We start from the raw sequence: 14,970 nt of genomic DNA on the forward strand, positions 1-14,970 counted from the left end.
TGACCTGGGTTCAGTTTCGATTTTTTTAAAAAAATTTCAATTTAATTATTTTTTTGATAAAAACTGAACCGAATTGAAAATAATCACCTCTAATCATTATCCATTCTTATTAAAAGTTTTTTGTTCTTAGAAACTCCTTTTCTCACAAATATTTCCATATAATCGATTTTTGTTTCTTTTCCTCTTCTACCTCTTAGAACAGAAAAAAAATAGAACGAAGTGAAAAGGAGCATGAAATGGATAAAAGGATTAAGTTATAAATACATTTAAAATATAAGGATTAAATATATATTTTGCAAAACTAAGAGTTGACTATTATAAACCCAAGTTATAAATAGTTTTTTTAATTAAAAAAAAACCACGTTTCGAAACCTTTCCTTTTGTAGAAAATAAAAAGTCATTGGTGCCGTGCCTGTCCTTCATTTTGTACGCCCCACAATGGACCACGTGGTCGTCAATCCAGTCGCAAGGAAGCAGCGAGAACTTGTGGATCTCTGGCAGTCTTGGGGAATCTGACAGTGCACATCTTGGCTGCAAGTTGTCGTATCTTCTGACGATTCTGAGAAAGTTAGTTTTTCCAACACTGCCTTTTGGCCTCAAGCTCGGCGAGCCAAGGATGATGTCCTTGTTGTCTGGGGAGATAACACTCGTTTGGGAAATTGTGTTTTTAAAAATTTTAATTTTTTTATTAAAATTTAATATATTTAATATATTTTGGTATTTTAATATATTAATGTTAAAAATAATTTTTAAAAAATAAAAAAAATTATTAAAATACATTACAACATGAAAAATTATTTAAAAAATAATAATAATCACACCATCAAACATAGTAGAGGGAGAGAAAAAACTGTACAGTAAGCAAATTCGAGGAAAAACATGTGACGATTTGAAGAAGGGGCAGCCGGCAATTTCAGTTTACCATTTTGATTATAAAGGTGCGAAACGCAGTAACTTATGGCTGTTGATACAGCGGTAAAGATTTTTTTAAGAATAATTTTTATTTAAAAATATATTAAAATAATATTTTTTCAAATTTATTTTTAACATCAAAATAATTAAAACACTAAATTTTTTTAATTTAAAGTGTTAAAAAATTAAAAATATAATTGAATCACAGTATACTAATGTAAAGGAGTATATTTTACCCATCTATTATTGTCGTTGAGTAAAATCATTGAGATACTAAACAAAAGATTAATATTTTTTTCATTCATATTTTAGTGTTATATTAGATAGATAGATAATACTTAAAATTTAAAATATTAATATCAAAAGCTGATAATAAACAAACGATGAATTCATAAAATTTAAAAGAATAAAAATTCTTAGAATAAATAAATGCATAATTATGAAAAAAATACAAGAAAAAGTTGATAATAAATCAAAAGATGGATTCATAAAATTAAGAAAATATATGTTATGTACAATGCATGAACATTTAATGCCTCACTTGTATTAAAAAATAAAATTACAATTCTATATAAAAAAAAGTATAAAAAAACAAGGTTAGAGCCAAGAAAGATAAATGCCTCACTTACCGAACACCAGACCATAAATGAATTTGATAATATTAGATATTTTACGAGTGATAAAATTATTATCCTGATTAAATATAATATTTCAATATTCTAAATTAATCAATATTGATTTAAATTTATATTAGATAACAATAGTTAATATTATTTTTATTATTACTTTCTAGCTACAACTTTTATGTTGAATTAAACCCGTAATTCCAGTAGTAATTTTTCAATATTATATATTTTCCGATAGTTTGAACAGCGAAGCCTCTCTGAACTAGCCATAGACTACCCTAAGAACAATCTCTGTAACAAGGAAAATTGGGAGTGAACTCACAAACAGAGGATTCGACGGCACTTGCACGAGACCGGATGACTGAACGAAGGCACAGGCACGCTGAACCCATTAGTATTACTTTACAACTGTGTTAAAAGTTATGTTCTGATTTTTTTTTAAGTATATTAAAATAATATTTTTTTTATTTTTATTTTTTTATTATATTAAAATAATTTAAAAACACTAAAACAATTATTTTTTAAAAAACTAAATTTTAGATAAATAACATTTTTTCCGTATTATCAAAGAATTATTTCATCCTAAAAGTTTAAGGTACGGGTAAAGTACTAAGATATGATTTATATTATTTTTTAACATATTACTCAAGTGAAAGATTTTTCAGCTTGAAACTTGTATATGATTACAATATTTTATGCTTAATTTTTAACAAATAAATATAGGAATGGTAAAATTTAAACTCGTGACTATTTGGTTATTAAAATTCTAATATTATATTAAAAATTATCTTAATCTAAAAACTTAAATTATAAAAAATATTTTTAAATATAATTTATATTATTTTTTAATACCAACTCCTTCGTGCGACTATTTAGATAACTGTATTTTTCAAATCAGGCTGGGCCCTTCCCTAAAAGGCCACGCATGCCGAATAAGCCATGTAACCAGAGTAAAGAGACGAGTTAAAACCCTTGATTAAAAAAAGAGTCAATGATGAACCTGGAGGACATGCAGGCCCTGCATTAAAAAAGAAACTGAATTATATAATTTTCAGAAGCAATAATTCAATGGATATCGGGGTAATCTATAGCTTAAAATTCCGCAGTAAGAAATAAGACCAGATCGAAATGATCAAAGATCTTTCAGTTCCAAATGGATCAAGAAGACATTCAAATCCAAAATGAAAACCTGACTGAAGGGTCCTGCTGGAAGCAAGTTCTGCAATTCTTGAAGAACGGCAGAAATAAGTGCCCTAATTGGCCAATGTAGGACTCTGTACCCCTTCCTTGCTTGCCTGTCAAACACTATACAACGATCAGAAGGTTTTGTTTTAACCAACTGATCATACACACACGTATAAAAGAAAACATACGTAAAATTAGGGTTAGAATACTACTTATAAGCTATGCGCTACATGCATGCTATATATAATTAATTAAAATTAAATAAATTTATAGCATATCAGATACAATTAAAACGATGCAAACAGGTATCAAACAGGAATGTATACAAATTGTACCAGAACAAGATATGAGGCGTCGAGGAAAGAAAAATTACAACGACAAGTTTATTACAAAGCAGAAATCAAGACAGGAGAAGGGATTTGCTAATATTTGCTAAGACACAGCGGTTCACCACCATAAGCTTTCCTAGCTTTCCTCACACAACATTAATTTGGTTCTCTCTTAGCCATCAGCTGTTTTTTCGTCTCTCTCTTAGCACAAAATCGCTGTCTTAACTAACGAAAACCACCACACAAAACTCTCATGCAACTACGATATTTCTGCATGTCTCCTGATCTTCTCAATCTCTCTCTCTCTCTTTATTTGGAGAATGCCCTCCTCCTTTCTCTGCCTTCTTTCTCCTGACGGATATCCCAGACGTCATTGCCAATAAATTTGATGGCCCAAGATAGCCGCTGTCATTCCTTCTCTGGTACCCTAACCACCATCTCCATTGACGCCGCAGACACTGATCTCTCTTGGCCTTTTGGAGAACTTAAAGGTCTTGATAAGGATGACATCCGTGAGACTGCCTATGAGGTCTTCTTCACCGCCTGCCGCTCCTCCCCTGGCTTCGGGGGAGGCCGCAATGCAATCAACTTTTATTCCAACCACCATCACCAACATCATGATGGGGATGGAGCAGCAGGAACAGGCTCACCGACTGCACGGATGGGCGGTGGCCCGGTGGTGGTCATGTCTCCAACGAGTCGGATAAAGCGAGCTCTGGGGCTGAAGATGCTGAAGAAGTCCCCTACAAGGAGGATGTCCGCAGTAGGAAGCAGCGGGGCCGGGACGGCACCAGTGTCACCTAGTGGTCCTCTACAACATGGAGGGACAAGTCCTGCCCTGGGGTTTGCCACGGTTCCGGTTACAGGGAGGCCTCGGAGGCCGCTGACATCCGCGGAGATAATGAGGGCGCAGATGAGAGTGACGGAGCATAGTGATAATCGGTTGAGGAAGACGCTCATGAGGACTCTTGTTGGCCAAGTACGTATGTATTGCTACTGTATGTATTTCGAAATTTATTATTCACAACACATTTTAATCGGCGAGTAAATTGATCTGTTTTTGCCTTGTTTTTGTCCAAGATTGTCATTACATTTTCTGCATGCGTGAATGGGTTTGCACTATTTTCTTGTTTGTTTTTTATGATTTTGTGTTCCGTTTTTTCTTATTTGATTTTGGATGCATCATAATTTTCGTTTTGATTTCATGATCAATTCATGACTTGTTGTCCTCTTCACCTTCACAGATGGGCAGGCGAGCAGAGACAATAATCCTTCCATTGGAGCTCCTCCGCCACCTAAAACCATCAGAATTTAATGACAGTCAAGAGTACCATCTCTGGCAAAGGCGTCAGCTCAAGATCCTGGAGGCTGGTCTCCTCCTGCACCCTTCAATCCCGCTTGATAAATCAAATTCTTATGCTATGCGTCTCCGTGAAATTATCCATGCCAGCGAGACCAAACCTATTGACACAGGAAAAAATTCTGACACCATGAGAACCTTATGCAACAGTGTTGTTTCCTTGTCTTGGCGAAGTGCCAATGGTACCCCAACCGATGTATGCCATTGGGCTGATGGATTTCCACTCAACATTCACATATACATTTCTCTTCTTCAATCAATATTTGATTTCAGGGATGAGACATTAGTCCTTGATGAGGTTGACGAGCTTGTTGAGTTAATAAAGAAGGCATGGTCTGCACTAGGAATCAATAGACCTATACACAATTTGTGCTTTGCTTGGGTGCTTTTCCAACAATACGTTCTTACTTCACAAGTAGAGCCGGATCTTCTTTATGCCACCCATGCTATGTTATCGACGGAGGTGGCTAATGATGCAAAGAAGCCAGACCGAGAGGCTATGTATGTGAAGCTTTTGTCTTCTATGTTGGCTTCAATGCAAGGGTGGGCAGAGAGGAGATTGCTTCACTACCATGACTATTTCCAGAGGGGAAATGTTTTCCTAATTGAGAATCTTTTGCCGTTAGCATTATCAGCATCAAAAATTTTGGGCGAGGATGTTACTATCACAGAAGGGGCTGGGAAAGATAAAGGAGACACACAGATAGTTGATTCATCTGGGGATCGTGTGGATCATTACATTCGAGCTTCTGTAAAGAAGGCATTTGCAAAGGTTTCTATTTCCTTCTGTCGCCTCTTTGCTTAATTATCAGTTTCAAGATTTACTGTTTCTGTACAGCGATGTCTCTCATGTTCATTGTTGTTTGTCGATTGCAGATAATAGAAACCGGAAGCTATAAGAGCACAAGTCTGCAAGTGAAAGATGAAGCAAGCGAGGCTCTCCTGCAGTTAGCTAAAGAAGTTGAGGATTTGGCCTTGAGAGAAAGGGAGAGTTTTAGCCCCATTCTGAAGAAATGGAACCCGATTGTATCTAGCGTTGCTGCTGTAACGCTACATCAGTGCTATGGAGCAGTTTTGAAGCAATATATTGCTGGGATTTCCACCCTCAATAATGAGACCGTTGCAGTACTGCAGAGTGCTGGAAAACTTGAAAAGTTCTTGGTTCAAATGTTGGTTGAAGACTCTGCAGACTGTGAAGATGGAGGTAAAACAATCGTACGAGAGATGATTCCATATGAAGTTGACTCGGTCATATTGAAGCTTATGAAACAATGGTTTGTAGAGAGGTTGGACAGAGGGAAAGATTGTCTTAGCCGAGCCAAAGATTCTGAAGTGAGTTTCTTTAATTTGTTTGCTGAAATGAAATACAGCATTTAAGCTTATCTGGGATAAGATATATATATATATCAAAAGGTTTTGGAGAATGAAATGTTGCAATAAATGTTACAGACATGGAATCCGAAGTCCAAACTCGAGCCATATGCGACATCAGCTGCGGAGTTGATGAAAATAGCCAAGGAAGCTGTGAATGATTTCTTTGAAATTCCTGTTGGAATTACTGATGATCTGATTTATGATCTAGCAGAAGGTTTTGATAATATCTTCAAAGATTACACCAACCTGGTAGCAGCTTGTGGTAAGAAAGTAACACCTTCTTTATTCTTAATATTCTCATACGTTTTTCTGCTTGGAATTGTATCTTTGGAAGTGATCTTTGTCTGTGGAAGTAATTGCTTGGAAGAAATAGGGACTTGTTCAAGCAACTTACTGATGACTACAGGACATTTGACAGTCAGCAGAAGTTCTTTGGTGGATATTCTATTCTGCAGCATATTATAGTAGATGCATGGCTTTTCAGAAAAAAAAGAGCAGGACTGGATAGTAATTCTATCTTAGTTATCCTTTCTTCAGTCAGAGGAGATGAACATGCATCACTGAAGGCTATCGAAAATACAAATATACTACGTTCTAATTGTTTATCCGGCTTCAACTAAGCTGCTATTTTCTTTGATATGCTTGCAGGATCAAAACAGAGCTATGTCCCTACACTCCCTCCTCTAACCAGGTGCAACCGCGACTCGAAGTTCCTTAAACTGTGGAAGAAAGCTGCTCCATGCTCTATCAACACAGAAGATATGCACCAATTTGGTGTAAGTGATGCTCACCATCCTCGGCCATCAACAAGCCGTGGAACACAAAGACTCTACATACGGCTCAACACTTTGCACTATCTTCTCACTCACCTCCACTCTCTAGAAAAGAACCTTGCTCTTGCCCCAAGAACCACTCCATCCCGTGGTTATCATCGCAGGCATCGCATCAATTCCTCTTCCTACTTTGAACTAGCCCTTGCTTCCATTCAAACTGCCTGTCAACATGTATCAGAAGTTGCTGCTTATCGTCTGATATTCCTCGACTCGAATTCTGTTTTTTATGATAGTCTCTATGTTGCTGATGTAGAAAATTCAAGGATCAGACATGCATTGAGAATTATCAAACAGAACCTTTCTCTGTTGACAGCAATTCTAATTGACGGAGCCCAACCTTTGGCAATGCGAGAAGTCATGAAGGCCTCTTTTGAGGCCTTTCTCACGGTTTTGCTTGCTGGTGGCTGCAGCCGGGTATTTTATCGATCTGATTATCCCATGATCGAGGAAGACTTTGCCAACTTAAAGCGCACATTTTGCACATGTGGTGAAGGATTGATGAATGAGGAGGCAGTGGAAAAGGAGGCTGAGATTGTTGAAGGGGTGGTAGCATTGATGGGTGATAGTACAGAGAAACTAATGGAAGATTTCAGTATCCTGGCTTGTGAAGCAAGTGGTATAGGAGTTGTGGGTTCAGGTCACAATCTACCAATGCCACCAACAACAGGAAGATGGAATAGGGCAGATCCAAACACAATACTAAGGGTGTTATGCCACAGAAATGATAAAGCAGCAAATCACTTCCTGAAAAAAGCTTTCCAATTAGCAAAGAGAAGATAAAAGAAAATGATGGTTTTGATCTCTTGAACATTTCAGGCAAAGGATGCTACAGTTTTTGATGCTTTAATCTAATATTGACTTCTAGCCATGAAACCAAAACAGATAATTTAAATTGGAAATGCCAGGGAGCTCATTGTAATTGGATTTGGTTAAGTTAAAATTCCATATCAAGATCTTCTTGGAGCTTGAGATAGTTTGTTTCTTTAAAAACTTTTGTCGCAGGAACTGCTAGTACATGTGTGATGGAGAAAAACTTTAATAATTAGGGAGGGTGCAAATATTCTCTCCTTTTTTTCCCAACATTTTTTTCCCCTTTGTTTTTTCATATTTTAACCTGATTTGTTGTATCTGAGCTATGAAATTAGAGAGAGAGAGAGAGAGAAACAAAGATCTTCTCAAATATTTGAGAATAAATTCACATTTTAGCTGGTAGAATATCTCTGTAATTCCTCGTCGAATTCGGCTTTTCATAGTAACCACATTTTTCGATTCGACCCAGTTGTGCCTTATGTTAGCAAAGCACCAAGAGAAACTTCTGTGTGTGAGAAGTTCAGTACTAACTTCACTTCTTAACATTTCTGCAAAATTGCTGTTAATTTCACAGTGCTTTCCAAGAAACTTTTAACTTCCAGACAAGTTATATCACAAAATGCAATTCCTTTATGGGATGAGATTTTCTTAATTGTGTTGTTGCTGAAGATAAACTCTCTCAAGTTTATCAACATTAATTGTCGTTTTCTTTCAATATATCGTAAATGTGACAGCTTTTTTTCCCTCGAAGGGTGAAGAAAATGCAGCATACACATACTAACCACCATTTCTCCCGATTGATTCAACTCCGAAGTAGGCTATCGAGTGAGGTAGCTTCTATTCAATGGTCATCAACTTGAAAGTTGAAACCTATTCTCTGATTTAAGCTTTGATTTCTATATAAGATTTTCTTCTGCACATCTCATTCATGTGAAGAAACTTGGTTAGGTCCCGTCAATGTCATCCCTTTCAATTCTTCAGCCAGTACTTCCATTGAATCTGAAACTTCAGCCTTATACACATACAACCTATTCACAATCAAGAAGAAAATGAAGTTCAAGAAGTTGAGTATCGCGAAGAAGGCGTAATAATAGTCCAGGTGAGAAGCATTTAGGTTATTCAAAATCCACCCTCGGTGACCATGCTTCTTGGTGATATCAGAAACTGTGGAAAGAAGGAAACTACTAAGGAAGTTTCCAATTCCAAGACTGGTTGTTGAATAAGAAGTGCCAAGACTTTTCATGCTTTCAGGTGCCTGGTCATAGAAGAACTCGAGCTTGGCCACCTCTAAAAATGCATCAGCCACTCCCATGAGCACAAATTGAGGAAGCAAAATGAATATCGTCAAAGGGATTTGACCTCCATTCTCAACCAAGCCATGTTCTCTGGCCACACTTAATCTGTGCCTTTCAATCAGTGATGCAGCTATCATGATTATAATGTGAAAAACAAGGCCTATTCCCATTCTCTGAAGAAGAGTGATCCCTCTGGGATTCTTTGTCCATCTACGAGCAATACTAACAAAGAACCTATCATATAGCACAACACAAACAAGCATTGATAATGTCACAAATCCAACTAAGCTTGCTGGTGGGATTTTGAAGCTGCCAATGTTTCTATCAAGAGTAGTGCCTTGCTTGACAAAAAGAGTATTTATCTGAGCAACCATCGTGCTTGGGACGAATGTGGCAATCAGTATCGGAATCATTCTCAACATCTGTTTAGTCTCCTCTACTTGAGTAACTGAGCAAAGCATCCATGGGTCAGTTCGACCTGTTTTCACAGCAGCTTTATTGAGGAACCTGCATACATGTTGCACAAGTTCAGAGTTACCACTAGGCCAGGCCAGTTATATAAACGAGTACCCTTATATTTAAACTGCTGCTGGAAGAGAAAAAATGCAGACGCACTGCAACTAATGCAAACCTCAAGGTTGGTGTGGAATCAATCCTGTACTTCCCCCCCTTGGCATATTCTTCCAAGTCGAGCTCATAGAGTTCCTTAGGGTCGTTAGGGACTGAAACCTTCGATTTCCGCAGGGCTGCCACCATGACCTTAGCCATCCTTGTAAACGGGCTTCCTGTTGGCAGCCTGTGCCTATAAAATGGTGTGCCACCTAAGAATATAGCCACCGATATCAAAAGCCCAAGTGTTGGAAGCCCATACCCTAATGCCCAACCCACATTGTCTTGAATGTACACAAGTACAGTGTTAGCAAAGAGTGTTCCAAAGAAGATGCTGAACATCCACCAATTGAAGAAGGATAGCTTTTGAGCCTTCTCCTTGGGATGGAAATCATCAAATTGGTCAGCACCGATGGTCGAGATGTTCGGCTTTGTGCCGCCAGTTCCAACAGCTAGCGTGTAGAGGGCGCCAAAGAACACTGCTAATTGCATTGTGGAGGCTTTTCTACAGTTGTCCAAATTGGCATCCTTGCAGGGAGGTGGTCTTAGAGCAGGAAGGGAAACTGATAGTGTTAGTAGAGACATCCCCTGTCATCATGTCAAAGGTATTAATTAAAACTTTATCTTCATCAAAAATCACTTTCGACAGTTGTTCGTGCTGACATGCATTTCTTGGTTATTAAACTCAATCTAGTAAATATGACTAGGTTCAAGACTCAGGATAAAAAAATTAAAGAGATATAATTTAAAAAGAAAAGAAAAATGAAACAAGGTTCTAACAAGATTACAGATTGACCCCTGAGATCATCTAGGTCATCACAGGGCTAACACCGACCAAATCGCTTCAGCCACTTACTATCCGAATATTATCCACAAATCACGTTGTCTTACCTTCTTAGGTATGGCTTCTATCCTATGCAATAATTAATTTATGGCAGTGTTTTCTTTGGGTGATAATTCAATGCCAAGTTGATTCTTCGGGTGAGAAATCAATGCCAAGTTGACTTAAAGATGCGTGCATGGCGTTTTCTGAGACAGACATGGGACCAGACAAAGTTCAAGTTGGAATATTGAAACCAAGGTTCCATATAATTCAAAGCTTTAATACCTCACAGCAAATGGTTTTTCTTACATCGAACACGACATCTTCCTAATTCTGCCTTATAAAACAGAGACTACGTGGTCAAACTTTTACCTGCTGTAATCCCACTAGTTGGAAATAATTAGATCATGTCATATCCAATTTTAGCCACACGAGTAAGAATTTAATCATAACTATTCCTTGTTTGACTTTGTGAACAAGCACACAGAGCAAGCAATCAAAGCAATACTGTGCAGCTCATGACATCATGGTCGATAAATTCTCACCAAACAACATGCTTGATGAGGTGAAATGAATAAGAAAAATATAAACCTAATCTATCAGGTATTGCACAAAATGTATCAGATGAATCCAGCTTATCATTAACCCAATTATAAATGTTTTCCGGGCCCACTTTTCGTGTGAAAAGACACTGCTAAATGGGACGTCTGAAACGTATGGTTCACTGAGCTTCTCATCTTCCCGACAAGATGCAATGCATGCGTAAAAGAGAGAGATGAAACGCCTGCATACATACCAAAAGATAGATAACAGATGCGGTGAGGAAGGTCCAGTACCGACCAAGATGAGCGTCGGCAACATAAGCACCCAAGATAGGAGTCATCCAAATGGTGCCAACCCAATTCGTAACATTATTGGACGACCTCACTGTGCCTTCATGGAGCTTCTTGGTCAAGTACACTACAAGATTGCTTGATATCCCATAGTATGCCATACGTTCAAAAACCTCATACACTGCACAGCACGTTACAGTACACAATCAGGCTGCAGCTCTGTGAAACATATGTGTATATATATATATATATATATGGGTCCGTGAAGACCTTAAAGTTCAAAGTACGGATAAAGCAATGATTCTACTAGCCAATGATAATTTTGTTTTTGTTTGAAGAGATGATAAATATTACTCAACTTGATAATTACAAATAAGATTATTGAAATAGCTTAGTGGGATTTACTTGAGAACTTTTTGTACCCAAAAGAAGAACAGTAATTAATTGCATTTTAAAGAAAGAAGTTAGTAATTTCCTTTATAGTACTGTTAAATATTTGTGTTCTATTTAATTATTTTCCCTGGCCGGCAACGTTCCCGACTTAATTATTAAATGGTACTGATTCTTCTAGCAAAGTTAGCAAAGATTCCATTCTTGATCATATAAAATTTTACACATGCAGATTTAACGTTTGGTCATTATTTTTATGGTCTTATAGATGAACCCTAAATAGCTCGAAGGTAGGATTATGGAATAAGTTTTTTTAAAAAAAATATAGGTATATATTTGAAAATATATATAGTATTTAGTACCGTGGTGGAATTATTTTTTAAAAATATTTTTAACTTAAAAGTATATTAAAATAATTAATTTTTTTAAAATTTATTTTTCACATCACAATTTTAAAATAAAAAAAAATTAAAGATGCTTTTTCCCCGCAAAAAGCTAGCAAAACTCTGTGTTTTCTTCTGTACATTTAATATAATGAATACAGTGTTCACCAACCGAAAATTAAAGGTGATAAATTATACCTCTCGAGGTAGGAATATTTGGGGAAAGGATGTTGTTAATTATGAGTATCTGTGCAATTAACTTGAGGGGTTGGGACTAGTGGTTGTGTTTCCTTGCTAATTGCATGATTCCTCAAACTAGGTATTTAATAAGAAATAATTTTTTTTATTATAGATTTTCTATTTTATTATAGTATGAATACATTGCCTAGCTAGTTTTTATGAATCTTATAGTCTTAATATGAATAGTTTATTTTTAACTAAATCAGAGAAATAAATTTAATTTTAATATGTAATTAAAGAGAGTACCTAAAAATAATAACAACTACAACACTTTAAAAAAGGCATGCATGCTCCTAGGCTGGTGGCTATGAGCGCAGCATTCAATTTGTGGCCTACGATTGTTGGTTCTGGTTTACCTTCAACATCTTCCTAAATAATTGCTAATATTTTTTTTAAAAAAAATCAATTCTAGCTCAACTAGAACGTATAAAGTAGCTGAGAGATATTTCTTTATTACTACAGTTCCCCAAGATCAATCTCAAAATCTTTCTTGACTGCTGCATTTCTATTTGTTTTCTGTAGTCGCTAAACATTTCAAAATTCCTCAGCGTAGATTGGAGAAGACGGAAGAAAGACAAGACACGGAGGAGACGGAAAACCAGGAAAAACAAGACACGGAGGAGACAAACATTGGCCAAAATCAATGAGTTTTAGACTGATCATATGTGATCATATGTAATTATTATCTATCCTTAGGCCCATGTAAATTAATCATCTGATATGTTCATAAATGCCAAGCAAATTGACATCCAAGAAAAGGAGACCTTGACAGTCAGCTAGAAATTATATTAATGAAGAGTAACATGCCAAGTATCAAGAAGTCATTGGAGGGTCAGACTATCTTTTCCATGGCATGCACGAGGGGCTGGGCTTAAAGTGACGAGGAAAGAAAAGAAAAAAACAGAAGAAGAAGAGTTCGAGCCCCATGGAAAACAGCTTCCGGGAGCGTAGCTCAAAACAGCAAATGTCCTGATTAAAACATTTGCAGACTAGTTGGCTGGTGTGTAACCAACGTTAGGACTCACTAATGAACATCTTGTCCTATAAAATTGGAAAATTAATACCCTTTGAGAGATCAGAGAGAGGAGGGAGAGGGAGGGAGTAGAGAAGATGAATTACCAACAACAAAGGAGCAAGCTCTCCATCCGCCTCTCTTGGATCTAAGAACAGGATTTCCTTTGAGATCCACAGTCCCATCTTGTGTGCAATCATCAAGCCCGTTTTCCATAGCCAGCTCTTCGGCCTAATAAAGTTCGACAACTTTCTTTTTTTTCGAGCTTACTTATGCTAGTTCTAGCAGCTACCACTATATATTGGAGTGTCCATCTGATAAAAACCCTCTTAAACCCTTAATTTACCATCATGCCATTTTTTATTCTTTTCATTGATTTTATTATTATTGCAAAACGCTTCCTAGATCCATCATCCGTGTTCCATCTCCTTAATAAAATGACAGCCATGTCCTCAAAGTAATTTCTTCTTTGCTTTATTCGTGCATAGTTTCCAGTAGAGTTATTTATACCTGACCCATCATTATGATTAGCTTGCTACGGTGTGTCACTATCTTAGGGTATGTATGGCATTTCATCCCAACCGATCAGAATATCCAATCAGGATCGTGTAAAGTTTCTAGGTAAGAGATTGAGTTTTAGATAATGTGTGGATCATGGATTACCTCACTCAAAACTGATCCAAAATAAATAAATAATCTTAAATTTTAAAAAACTATATATATACTAAGCTAATTGTATACTAATTACCTGTAAAAATTATACCATTTAGGTTCAGATTTTCGGTTCAGGTTATAGATACCTGATGGATACTCAAAACCTAATCGGATAGGATTTGGGTATCAAAAATCCATATCCCGTAGGGTTTGAGTCGGGTCTGGATAGGTACTTTGGATTCCAGTTCACGTATGAATGATACTGATGAGATTGAGTTTATCCTATGGGCTTGTGAGCGAAGCTGGTATCTGGAAATATTTGGTTAATCTCTTAATTTTGACAATCCGATCCATCCGTCCTTGGCGAGGTGGCTGGTGGATCATGTTTGATACTAGCAAAATGTTTTTTTTTTATGTATTTGAGGATTCTCAGATAATTAAATGAGTATTATTTGAGAGAGAGAAAACAATCTTAATTTAGAAGAAAAACCCTAAAATACACATGCTATTTTTTTATAGGGAAAAACTAAATCCCTTATAAAGGATACCCCCTCTTTTATAGCCCTTTTTGCCCTCTTTATTGAAGAGAAGGGTTAAAGTATCAGCAAAATATCTTTGACGATTCAAGATAAAATATCAATGACTTGTCAGGATAAAATATCTCTGACTTGTCAAGATAAAATACCTCTCACATTAAAAAAAAAACAGCTCATTGGACCTATATATGTCTAGGCTCAACACTTGGTTGAGCCTAGAGATGATGGGTTATTACCCTCTCTTTGATCATTCTTTTGAAGGGAAGATCAAACAAAAAAAAAGAATGTTGATTCACCAATAGGCCCCTAAATCTTTAGGTTTTATACGCAAATATTTTGAAGAGTCTCTGTTTGCAACAAATGAGACCCTTTTTACCTTCCCTATAAGATCTTATACGTACCCCACGTAAGACTAATGGGATCTTTAAACCCAAATGGCTTGTCCTTACTAGGAGGAGGTGTCTCTCGGGAAATAAAATGGTGGTTGGCTTTCAATGTAGTAATTGAATGGATTTTTAAAATATGTGATGACATGAAAGGTTATTTATCCTACAATGGGAATGAAAACTTTGTTTTTTTATAACCCTAGCGTTCCTACTTGTGACTTCTCTTTTACTTTCATTTTTTATTTTTTTGAAAATTTTCTCTTGCAACAACACCCCAAATCATCTCTTCTCCAATTCAAGAAAGACCCATTTCAGACGTTTCCCTTTTAAAAAATTTTTTGCCTTTCTTTCAAATAAAACAAATGGACCACATGAACATC

The 14,970-nt window shown here is 36.4% G+C and overlaps 2 protein-coding genes across 2 annotated transcripts; one reads left to right on the top strand and one right to left on the bottom strand.

Moving 5' to 3' along the window:
- The first annotated feature begins 3,440 nt into the window (after positions 1-3,440).
- Positions 3,441-7,399, top strand: LOC133705216 (protein unc-13 homolog). Its single transcript, XM_062130348.1, has 5 exons — positions 3,441-4,031; positions 4,297-5,184; positions 5,289-5,744; positions 5,862-6,048; positions 6,435-7,399. Exons 1-5 carry the CDS (start codon positions 3,441-3,443, stop codon positions 7,397-7,399), a joined length of 3,087 nt encoding a protein of 1,028 aa, XP_061986332.1.
- A 637-nt stretch (positions 7,400-8,036) lies between these two features.
- LOC133704549 (protein NRT1/ PTR FAMILY 5.2-like) lies at positions 8,037-13,280 on the bottom strand. The gene is made up of 4 exons (XM_062129405.1): positions 13,122-13,280; positions 10,953-11,170; positions 9,356-9,921; positions 8,037-9,231 (listed from the first exon to the last, which is right to left on the bottom strand). The coding sequence occupies exons 1-4, from the start codon at positions 13,228-13,230 to the stop codon at positions 8,352-8,354; spliced, it is 1,773 nt and encodes a 590-aa protein (XP_061985389.1). The 5' UTR covers positions 13,231-13,280; the 3' UTR covers positions 8,037-8,351.
- Between the last annotated feature and the right edge of the window lie 1,690 nt (positions 13,281-14,970).

This window comes from Populus nigra, chromosome 10, assembly GCF_951802175.1.
Source record: "Populus nigra chromosome 10, ddPopNigr1.1, whole genome shotgun sequence".
Classification (NCBI taxonomy): Eukaryota; Viridiplantae; Streptophyta; class Magnoliopsida; order Malpighiales; family Salicaceae; genus Populus; species Populus nigra.

Excerpts from the sequence above, each read along its gene's own strand:
- LOC133705216 (XM_062130348.1), top strand. The coding sequence starts at position 3,441 with ATGGCCCAAGATAGCCGCTGTCATTCCTTCTCTGGTACCCTAACCACC. Across the intron at positions 5,745-5,861 it reads GCCGAGCCAAAGATTCTGAA|ACATGGAATCCGAAGTCCAA; the intron begins GTGAGTTTCTTT and ends TAAATGTTACAG. Across the intron at positions 6,049-6,434 it reads CAACCTGGTAGCAGCTTGTG|GATCAAAACAGAGCTATGTC; the intron begins GTAAGAAAGTAA and ends ATATGCTTGCAG.
- LOC133704549 (XM_062129405.1), bottom strand. The coding sequence starts at position 13,230 with ATGGAAAACGGGCTTGATGATTGCACACAAGATGGGACTGTGGATCTC. Across the intron at positions 9,922-10,952 it reads CATCTGTTATCTATCTTTTG|GGGATGTCTCTACTAACACT; the intron begins GTATGTATGCAG and ends ACATGATGACAG. Across the intron at positions 9,232-9,355 it reads GATTCCACACCAACCTTGAG|GTTCCTCAATAAAGCTGCTG; the intron begins GTTTGCATTAGT and ends ACATGTATGCAG.